Source organism: Nematolebias whitei, chromosome 9 (assembly GCF_014905685.2).
Source record: "Nematolebias whitei isolate Nwh7 chromosome 9, NemWhi1, whole genome shotgun sequence".
NCBI lineage: Eukaryota > Metazoa > Chordata > Actinopteri > Cyprinodontiformes > Rivulidae > Nematolebias > Nematolebias whitei.
In genome coordinates, this window is record NC_056506.1 from 11,062,003 (window position 1) to 11,073,851 (window position 11,849).

Genomic DNA, 11,849 nt, shown 5'->3' on the forward strand with positions numbered 1-11,849 from the left:
AACTACATCTGGACCATAGAAACTACACGTTGAACATAGAAACTACACGTGGACCATAGAAACTAAACATGGACCATAGAAAATACACCTGGAACATACTTGTAGAAACTACGTCTGGACCATAGACACTACATGTGGACCATAGAAAATACACGTGGACCATAGAAAATACACCTGGAACATAGAAACTACACATGGACCATAAAAACTACATGTGTACCATAGAAACTAAACGTGGACCATAGAAAATACACCTGGAACATAGAAACTACACTAGACCATAAGAACTACACCTGGACCATAAGAACTACATGTAGACAATAAGAACTACATCTGGACCAAAGAAACTACACCTGGACCATAAGAACTACACCTGGGCCATAGAAACTGCACCTGGAACATAGAAACTCATTTCATCATTCATTCACCACTCACTCCCCACGAGATCGGATGCTTCTCTCCCTCCCTCTCCGCTTTGCTTTGCTGCTCTGTCTGTCTGTGAAATTGCTGTGAGACTCTCTTGCATTTCTTCTGAACCATAATTATGGACTTGTTTTTTGACCAGTTGGTCCCTCATCTCAATTTACAACATTTCTTCGAAGAGAAGACAGGCTTTGGGCGAGCCGATTTACCCTATTGGCACGTACGCAGCTGGATATTTCATCGACTGGAAAACTTGATGATGTGTCTATCTCTGCTGCCATCTGTGGATTTTAAGGACGCATATTTAATTGGATTTTTGATAATTGGTTCCTGCTTTTTGGATTCAGCTGGTGCTGGTTTTATCTACAATCAAGGAAGTCGTCAGCAGCAAATTTGGACCCGATCACGCTGCTTGCCTTTATTGGGTTCATGTCTGGAGTACCCGGACTCAAATGCTTTGGGCTGAATGGAGCAGATCTTGGGGATTTTTACTCAGACACTTTTCCATCAGTGTTGGCCATGTTAATTTGGACATTTCTGAACCGAGTGGACCAAACACAGACTCAAGGTTGATGTCATTAAGTTCTGCCTGTCCACAAAACAACTGTGTGTTTGTCTAAATTTTGGTCGCCTTGGTTGTCCTTGAAGGCAATCTTATCTAAAGTCGCCTGGAGAAAATGTGATCTGACACTCACCACCCCCGCCCTGAGGAATTTCCAACTGATAACCAGATGAAACCCCGCTGAAAAAACTTTGTCATCATTTCAGGACTCTGGATTCTTATAGAGGTTATCCTTGGCCATTTCTCGACATACCTCGAGAATGTTTATGGATCTCACCGGAGGACATTGACTGATTACAGTGACCTCGAGAGCATCTGTAGGCGTTGTTGACCGGTCTCGTCTCTTCCTTCTTCCTGCTCTGCTCTGCAGAATGTCTATGTACTGTAAATATGTGCTTGTTTGTGCTAAGTGTTTTTTCAATATTAGGGGTTTTTCTCAGCCAAGAAAAAAGTCTGATAGGAATTTTTTTCGCCTCCAATTCCTACATGTGTCCTGTTAACCACTGTTTTTTGTCTGTCCAAACAGGTCTCACTTGTAAATGAGTCTTCGAGGCTCAATGTGATTTATCTGTTTAAATAAAGGTTGAATGAATGAAAAAAGAAACTACACCTGGACCATAGAAAATACACGTGGAACATATAAACTACACCTGGAACATAAAAAACTATACCTGGAACATTGAAACTAAATGTGGACCATATAAACTACACCTGGGCCATAGAAACTACACCTGGTCCATAGAAACTAGACCTGGACCATAAGAACTACACCTGGGCCATAGAAACTACACCTGGACCAGTCATTCAGTGTTTGTATCTCTGTCTTTTCCTCTCTAACCCCAGACAGTCAAGGCAGGTGGCTGCTCGTCCTGAACCTGGTTCTGCCGGAGGTTTCTTCTTGTTAAAAGGGAGTTTTTCTTTTCCTGTCTCTAATGAAAATAACTCATAAATAACAATAGGTGGAAGATTGCAATGAAATGAAGATTCAACACAACTGCTGGCTTCTTTAGATAGATAACTTTTACTAAATGGTATTTCATAATGCATGTGAATGTTTTTGTGCAGTGCCCTGAGAAGAATTTTGTTGGGAATTGGTGCTATATAAATATTTTGAATAAGATGGTTACACAATTGTTTCATCCACTTGCTTTATAAAAAGCAAATCTGGCTGACAGCAACAATTATATTTTTTCTTTTTGTTATTGTTTCTTAATACCAGAACATTAGAAATTAGAAAAGTGCAATTTTTGTGAAAGGCCCATGATTTATTTATTAATTTCATTTTTTATAAAAATGAAACTATTGAAATAACATCCTCTGGTGATTACCTAAAATTTGCCATGGGTTGCATTTGGAATCAGCTGGACAATTTTACTTGTTTATACTCACACTGAGATTACATTTGTTTACATAAATAATAAACTAAATTGAAATACTATAAGTTTAAAAAGTTGTAGAATAACAAGGACAGTAACTCAAACCTTTTGTACTTAAGATGGCCAAGATGGCCGCGCTCAGAGCAGCAGCAGCTTCACAGGTTCCCAGTGAGATCCCAGTTTTCAGGAGTTTAAAGACAGACTCCGAACCTGACTCTGCACGCATTAAGCATGTGAATTATAGCCGAACTGAAGTGATGAGGATGAGAGAGGATTTAACACTGAACACAGAAGCAATCAACAACAATGTTAAGGCTACGCTCGGCAGACTACAACTTTTACAGACATCAGCGTGGCAAAAGCAGCGCTCAAACGGAAAGAGGAGGCGTTGTGCCCAGGAGTAGAAAAGGGAATGCCGGGCAGGTGTGCTGGTGAGGCAGAAAGCTAACGCAAGGCCCGGCAGACTGCTGATACCATCTCTCTTTCTGTCCAACGTCCGGTCCTTTGATAACAAGATGGATCTGCTTCAACTGAGCATGAGTGCCTCAGAAGAGATGAATTAATGTGCGGTACTCTGTCTCACAGAGACATGGCTAAAAAGCAACATGCCGGATTCAGCGTTTCAGATGGATGGCAGACTTTTCTTCCGAGTGGACCGCTGCAGCAAACAAACGGGAAAGACGTGCGGAGGAGGATTGTGTATTTACATAAACAAAGGTTGGTCCACAAAATGTACACTGATAAATAAGTACATGCTCCGAGGCTTTAGAGCAACTAACTGTGAAGTGCCAATCACATTATTTACCCCGCGAGTTTACGGCTGTGTTTATAATAGCTGTTTACAAAGCTCCGGACGCTAATGCTAAAGATGCCCTGAAAGGGCTAAGAAATAACATCAGCTCACTTCAGAACAAACACCTGGAGACTTTTTACATAGTATCTGGTGATTTTAACCACATAAATCTGAAGGAGACACTGCCAAGTTTTTATCAGCATGAGACCATTCCTACAAGAGGGAATAACACATTGGACCATGTTTACACCAACGTGAAGGACGCATATAAAGCCGTATTCCGTCCCCACCTCGGACTCTCTGATCACATATCAATACTGCTGGTGCCTGCTTATCTGCTCCCACTGAGACGCTCCAGACCAATACAAAGGCGTTTAAAGGGGTGGGTAAGAAACAGTGACTCTATTTTAAGAGACTGCTTTAAACACACGGACTGGCAAGTATGCCCGGAAGCTTCTCTCAAAGAGGGAGGGGCAATAGACTTAGATGAATACACATCCTCAGTTCTGTGTTACATTTCTAAGTGTACTGGTGACGTCACCACCTTCAGGAATGTGGAACACTATCCGAACCAAAAGCCCTGGCTGAACGTAGAGGTACACACCCTGCTGAGAGCCAGGGACATTGCCTTCAGGTCTGGCAACTCACAGGAGCTGAGGAGGACAAGGTTAGAGCTGGATGCTGGTATTAAAAGTGCCAAAGCAGCATATGCACAGAAGATACAGGAACACTTCTCTTCACAAAACACACAGAACATGTGGAAGGGCATTACGTGCATAACGGATTATAAAGGCAGAGGTGCACAATGCCCTTGGGAACCATCACTGCCTGATGCTCTCAACAGATTCTATGCACCCTTTGAGAACCCGAACACACCACCCAGCACCAGACTCACTTTATCACAAGAAGAAGAGTCCCTCAGCATGACCTCAGCAGAAGTAAGGAGTACTTTCAGGAGGATCAATCCTCACAAGGCAACTGGCCTGGAAAACATCCCAGGGAAAGTGCTGAAAGACTGCCGATCAGCTCTGTGAGGTGCTGGCCAACATATCTAACTCTTCCCTCACCCTGGAAACAGTTCCCACCTGCTGGAAGACTGCCACCATCATCCCGGTCCCAAAGAGCTCGACAGTGACTGGCCTGAATGACTATTGGCCGGTAGCCCTCAACCCGATAGTCGCTAAATGCTTTGAAAAACTGGTCATAACTCACGTCAAAGCTAACATCAACATCAACGTGGACCCTCACCAGCATACATACCGGGAGAATCAATCAACAGAAGATGCCATCTCCTCTGTGGTTCACACTGCTCTCACCCATATGGAACAGAAGGACTCCTACGTCCATATGCTCTTTGTGGACTTCACATCTGCCTTCAACACCATGATTCCCCAGACCCTGATGGACAAACTAATCACACTAGGACTATGTTCCTCTCTTTGCAACTGGGTCCTAGACTTCTTAACCAACAGACCACAATCTGTGAAGATCCACGTCTTCTCCTCCACCATAACCCTCAGCATGGTCTCCCCCCAAGGCTGTGTGTTGAGCCCCCTCCTCTTCACTCTGATAACATATGACTGCGTACCGACCCATCCAGGCTGTCATATTGTAAAGTTTGCATATGATACAGCGGTAGTTGGACGCACCAAAAACAATGATGAGTCCAGCTACAGGCAGAAGATGGAAAACCTGAAGGGCTGGTGCAGGATGAACAACCTTGACATCAATGTGAAGAAGACAAAGGTGATGGTTGTGGACTTCGGAAGGAATACCCCCCCCCCCCCCACCCCCCTTGAACATAGGAGGATCTGCAGTGGACATGGTCTCCAGGTACAAGTACTTGGGTGTGCACATGAATGACAACCTCAGCTGGGGCAACAACACTAGTAGCCTGATCAAGAAAGCTCATCAGAGACTCTACTTCCTCAGGCGGCTGCGGCGAGCTGGTCTGGGAAGCTCAGTCCTCACCTCCTTCTACAGGTGTGCAGTGGAGAGCATCCTATGCTCCAGCATCAACGTGTGGCATGGAGGCTGCACAGCTGCAGAAGAAAAGCTTTGCAGAGAGTGGTGAAGGCTGCACAGAAGTCTGTTGGAGTCAGTCTCCCCACCATCACAGACATCTACACCTCCAGATGCAGGAATAGGGCCACCTGCATCATGAAGGACCCCACTCACCCAGCACACACACTTTTTGCCCCACTCCCCTCAGGAAGGAGGTTAAGGAGCATTAAGTGTAGAACCACTAGACTGAGGAACAGCTTCTACCCTGAGGCTGTTAGACTCATAAATCTCTAACTAGAATAATCACTGTGAAAAACCATATCATGTTGCTGCTGATCTGTTTCATGTTGCTGCTGATCTGTTTCAATGTTGATGTGTTCATGCGTGCACATCTGCTCACAGACTCATGTTCATGTTTGTGCTGATGTTCAATGTTTTTATGTTATGAGTGCTTAGTGTATATTTAATTGATGTTTTTCTTAGTTCATATCTTAGATGTTATTACTGTTTTTCTTATACATTTTATTGTTGGATGTAACTGGGACCCTGTGTACATAATTTCGCTCCACCACATGTACCACATGAGGTGCGAATGACAATAAAGAAACTCTGACTCTGATATATATACAGTATATATATATATATATGTATATATATATATATGTGTGTGTATATATATATGTATATGTATGTATATATTTATATGTATATGTATGTATATATTTATATGTATATGTATATATATATATATATATATATGTATATATATATATATATATATATGTATATATATAATTATTTTATTTTATTTACACTTTATTTATACAGGTAGTCTCATTGAGCCACGAGAACTCATTTTCAAGAGAGACCTGTTTAGGGAGCAGATGGGGGTTACGGGCCTTGCTCAAGGGCCCAGAGTGGGGCGAATGAGGGTAGGGGTAGTTTTGGTTGCTTCACATACCCCACCCACATTTTTTTGATGTTGTCTGTACCGGGGCTTGAAACGGCGATCTTCCGATCACAGGCCCACCTTCTCTAGCCTCTGTAAAAAATATGATAAGACTATTTTTCTCTAAAATCCGTTGCTCTTTTAGAGTGTGATAATGGACACTGCCTGAGTCTTTAAACTGATGAAGAAAAGTAAAAAAAGATATATATTATTTATGAGTGTTTGTTTATTTCGGTGTAACTTCAGATTGTAAATATTGGTCTGAAAGTGTTTTACCCCCATAAACTTTGTTGTGGTCTTTTGGTGTCACAGATAATTGTAGTTACTACAAGGTTGACAGCTAAGACAACCATCTTAGACTGAAATTTTCCAAATTATCAAAATAATGGACCAATAAAAAAACTTTGGGTGAAGTTGAGTGATTTTACCTTGTCCTTCCTTCTTTCACATTGAACCAGGAAAAAATGTAAATGATGCCCACCACCATGTCAAACACAATCTCCTCCCATTTGCTGATGCAGAAGTCTGTCTCACAGTGGACAATCCAGAAGGTCATGATGCACCAGTGCAGGACGATGAAGATGCCAAAGTACAGTTGGAACACAGAGGCGAAAAGGGCAAAGGTGATGACTCTGGCTGCTATCGTGAAGAAGTGCCAGCAAAACTGTATGATGACCGCAAGGTAGCTAATGGGTTTTTTGTCATCCCGAGAGTCACGTAAGGCCTTCTGGTATGAGGCCAAAGCCCAGGCAAGAGAGACGAGGGAAGCTGCTGCTGTTATACCTGCAACAGACACAAACACATCGGGTTCAATGTAAAGACCAGATGCACTCACAAAATGAGAAGATAAAACTCTTGCAGGTGTTCCTGGATATAAAATACTATGAACTATAGGCCGCTGTGGCTGAGTGGTTAGACCAGTCATCCTCCAACGTGAGAGTTGTGGGTTTGAATCCACCAGCAGTCACATGTTGAAGTGTCCCTGGGCAAGACGCTCAATCCCTAATTGCTCCTCGAGCACTTACATAGCAGCCCACTGCTCCACCTGGGTGTATCCCAAGTGCGATGGGTTAAATGCAGAGAACAAATTTTGCCATTGTATGGGAACATAGATCAGAAATGGATCAGAATCAGCTTTATTGTCATTGCACAGATGCACCACAAAATTACATTTCAGTACAGCCCGTCCGAAGAAACACAAACAACTAAACAACGTAGACATGGGTAGACGGGGTGTCTAAGGCTGCGGCCTACATGAGAGGCGCTGCCTTTTCTTTTCTGTAGATAAAAAGAGACCACAAGGGGAAGAGGAAGTAGAAAAAAAATCATATCTCACACGATGTCCCTAACATGACACAGTTTGAGGTTGCAAAAAATCTTCAGCACAATAAAGCAACACACAGATCCAGTGATGGCATAGTTACATTGAAAAGTAACTTAGTTAAGTTACTGATTAGTCCTTGGGAAAAGTAACTTAGTTAAGTTACTGATTACTTGATTTGGAAAGTAACTAAGTTAGATTACAAGTTACTTTATTAGTTACTTTCAGCAGCTGCTGACAACAACCCTCCGCCACCTCAACATAAAAATTACATTGAGTTTTGTCAATACTTAATTTACTGAAAGTGCATTTTAATGGTAACATCAACAATATATCTCCTGACATATAAAGTTGAAGTTAAAAACTATTTCAGGAAAAAAATACATATAAAAAAAAAGGTATTTCTTGACTTCACTAAACAAATATGATTTTTACCAAAAAAAAAAAAAAAGTTTTTCTTCACTTTGTCAAACATAAATACTTTTTTAAGTAAAAAAATAAAAATAAAAATAAAGAGTCTTTCCAAGTCAAAGTTCTTTTACTCTGTCCTTCCTACCTGTGTCTCTTAACTATTGGAGTTTGAATTTAGGAAAACTGACAGATGCAAGAAGGGCATCTTCGTCGTCCAGCACACCAGCAAAACGAGTCTGAAATCTCTGGATAGCCTGAAAAATATAATTGATATGTTTTGATATGTCTACAAGGTCTACTATTTATTATGTAATTGAATTATTTGCAAACCATGTGGGATCAATATTATGGATTTAATTTTGTTTTAGGATTCTTATTGACATTTGTATTTGTTTTAATCTTTTTTGGCGATGATAATGAATGTACAATGTACGAAAATAGTGTGATGTAAGAAATTTTAACTAGCTTACAGGTATAACATACCTTCACTGTAGCATCTGGAAGGTCTGCAGTCATCCTGGAGAGCAGATTTTTCACAGCCAGGGTCTTCTGCATCAGAACTTCAAGTGTGACTAGTAAAGTCCCATAAGAAAAGTCACCTTCTTACTCCCGTATAGCTTCTGTTACTGGCATTAGCAGTCCAAATATCTGCAGTAGTTGACACAAAGTCGACATTATTCAGTGCAGCCTTCAGATTTCTCTCCATCTCTGTCCCAGCTCTCTGCTTCGAACCACCTGGCGGGGCTAGCTCCATCAATGACTGTCCTGTGCTGTGACTCCTTTTCTTCAGATTTAATATGGTGTTTTTGAAGCTAGACAGCACTTTCTCGCCAGCAAAGAGGGTACAACGAACCTTGAAATTGTCATTCTTCGCTGACAGAAACTCAAAATAGTTCCTGTATTTACCAGCTACAAAATGCGTATCTTTCTCCTCGCTCCATTGTTTACGTTCACTTTACCACAGTGTTTCTGTTGCGCATGGTGTCAGGTATCACAGGTAATTATAAAGTGACTGAATTGTCGCATAGACCTGACGTCATTCCCCAAGATTTTTTTTTGTCACTCCCTGAGAAGTGTTGATGAAATAAAATTAAATAACTAGTGAAAATGACAAAAATAGTAACGCACAGTAATTTGGATAAGTAGCTTTAATCTGATTACTGGATTTTGAAATAGCAATGCGTTAGATTACTAGTTACTGAAAAAAGTGGTCCGATGTCAGTAACGCGTTAGATGACATACAGGTAAATGGTAAATGGACTGTACTTGTATAGTGCCATTCTATCTGATCAAGATACTCAAAGCGCTTTACACTACAATCTGTGTCCTCATTTACCCATTCATACAGCACTCTACTAGATCTCTACAAAGCTAATTGAACAAATCATTCTAAAGAAACTAATCAGAGCTTTATCACATTCATACACTGATAGGACACACATCGGAAGCAATGAGGGGTTCAGTGTCTTGCCCAGGGACACTTCAGCATGTGACTGCTGGTGGATTTGAAACCCCAACCCTTTCATTGGAGGACGACTGCTCTAACCACTCAGTCACAGCCGCCCAGGTAAATATGCAAAGCAGGAAAAAAGCACGAGGGAAAAGCATCCACCTTCGTTGAGAGCAAGGAGGAAAAAAGAACAACATACAAGATGACAACACATAGTACTTATTATGTAGGCAAAGGAGGACAATAAAATAATGGCAATGGCCAAGAATGCAATTTTCCAAGCTGGGCACACAAGCATACACAGATTTTCAAAAGCTGATAGTGCAATGCATCACATAGCTCATGGGTTGAAAACACTTAGAAGTCAGTGAGACTACGATGAAAATTTGGTGTCTTTTTCTTCTTTTGGATTATCCCTCTTCAGGGGTCTGTCTCCACAGTGAATCATCCTCCTCCATCTCACTCTGTCCTCTGCATCCTCTGTCCTCACTCCAACTACCTACATGTCTTCTCTAACTGCATCCATATACTGTATCTCTGCTTTGACCTTCCTCTTTGTCTTTTTTCTGGCAGCTGTATTTCTAACATCCTTCTATCAATATACCCACTGTCCCTCCTCTGGACATGTCCAAACCATCTCAGCCTGGCCTCTCTAACTTTATCCCCCAGTTGTTCAACCTGTGCTGTACCTCTGATGATCTCGTTCCTAATATCATCCATCCTTGTCACTCCTAAGTACAACCTCAACATCTGCATTTCTGCCACTTCCAGGCCTTTGTCCTGTCTTTTTGTCAATTTCACAGTCTCTAGACCACATAACATAGCTGGTCTCACAACTTGTTGCAAATCACTCCTGAAACTTTTCTCCACCCACTCCATCCTGCCTGGACTCTCTTTTCTTCACCTCTTTACCATACTCCCCATTTTCCTCGACAGTGGACCCCAAGTACTTGAACTCCTGCACCTTTATGACTCTGCTCCTTGTAGCCTCGTTGTTCTACCTGCCTCCCTCTCATTCACACACGTACTCTGTCTTACTAAGGCTGACTTTCATTCCTCTTCTTTCAAGTGCATATCTCCACCTCTCCAAGTTCTCTTCCATCCGTTTACTGTTCTCACCACAGATCACAATGTCATCTGCAAACATCATAGTCCACGGGGATTCCGGCCTGACTTCATCTGTTAGTCGGTACCAGTACGTGTACCAGTCAATTCAATTTAATTCAGTTTATTTATATAGCGCCAAATAACAACAAAGTTGTCTCAGGGCACTTTACAGGAACATTCACATACATAAAAAAGCCAATTAGTAAAGTTCTCTATCTAAGGAATCCAGCAGACAAGCTGAATCTTGGCTTTGTTGCAGTCTCCCATCCTGAGCAAGCACAGAGGCAACAGTGGAAAGGAAAAACTCCCTTTTAAGAGGAAGAAACCTCCAGCAGAACCAGGCTCAGGACAAGCGGACATCTGCTTTGACCGGCTGGTTTGCGAGGACAGAGACAAATGAACACAGAATGGTAGGTCCAGATATAGGTCCAGGTGTACCTGAAAGACAAAAAACACGTTAGGACAGAAAAAATAATTACAAATACAAAACAGGCTGAGCAGAGTAAGTAAAGACAGTAGCAGTGTGAAAAAGTGTGGTTAGTTTGTCCTCCAGCAGTCTAAGCCTATAGCAGCATAACTAAGAGACAGCTCAGGAAATCCAAGCCAACCCTAACTATAGGATTTAGCAAAAAGGAAAGTCTTAAGCCCAGTCTTAAAACTGAATAATGTGTCAGCCTCACGGACAGAAACTAGAAGTTGGTTCCACAAGAGAGGAGCCTGATAACTGAAAGCTCTACCTCCCATTCTGTTTTTGTAAATTCTAGGAACCACAAGTAAACCTGCAGCCTGAGAGCGAAGTGCTCTGTTAGGAAAATATGGAACAATAAGATCTGTAATATAAGATGGAGCTAAGTTGTTGAGAGCTTTGTAGATTAGATGTAGGATTTTGAATTCTATTCTGGATTTGACAGGGAGCCAATGCAGAGAAGTTAAAACTGGAGAGATATGATCTCTCCTACTAACTCCAGTTAAGGCTCTGGCAGCAGCATTTTGGATCAACTTAAGACATTTTAAAGAAGTATTTGGACACCCAGATAATAAACCATTGCAATAGTCCAGTCTAGACGTGACAAATGCATGGATCAGTTTTTCTGCATCATTTTTAGATAAGACTTTTCTAATTTTAGCTATATTACGCAGGTGGAAGAAGGAGGTTCTAGTAACATTTTTAATGTGGGGGATAAAAGACATGTCCTGATCAAAAATAACACCAAGATTTTTAACATTAGAACTGGAGGCCAGATTAATGCCATCTAAGGAGGGCAAAAGACTGAAAAATTCATTCTTAAGGTGCTCAGGTTCAAAAACCAAAACCTCAGTCTTGTCTGTGTTCAGAAGGAGAAAATTAAGGGTCATCCAGGTTTTTATGTCTTTAAGACATGCTTGTAGTCTAAGCAACTGATTGGATTCATTGGGTTTAATGGACAAATATCATTGTGTGTCATCAGCATAA

The 11,849-nt window shown here is 41.5% G+C and overlaps 1 protein-coding gene across 1 annotated transcript in view; it reads right to left on the minus strand.

The window, feature by feature from the left end:
• LOC119414870 (XK-related protein 4) overlaps positions 1 to 11,849 on the minus strand; it is a 33,791-nt gene that overhangs the window by 7,956 nt on the left and 13,986 nt on the right. Inside the window, exon 2 of the mRNA XM_037681991.1 lies at positions 6,536 to 6,937. Within this exon, the coding sequence (XP_037537919.1) occupies positions 6,536 to 6,937 (402 nt within the window). The remainder of the gene's footprint in view (positions 1 to 6,535; positions 6,938 to 11,849) is intronic.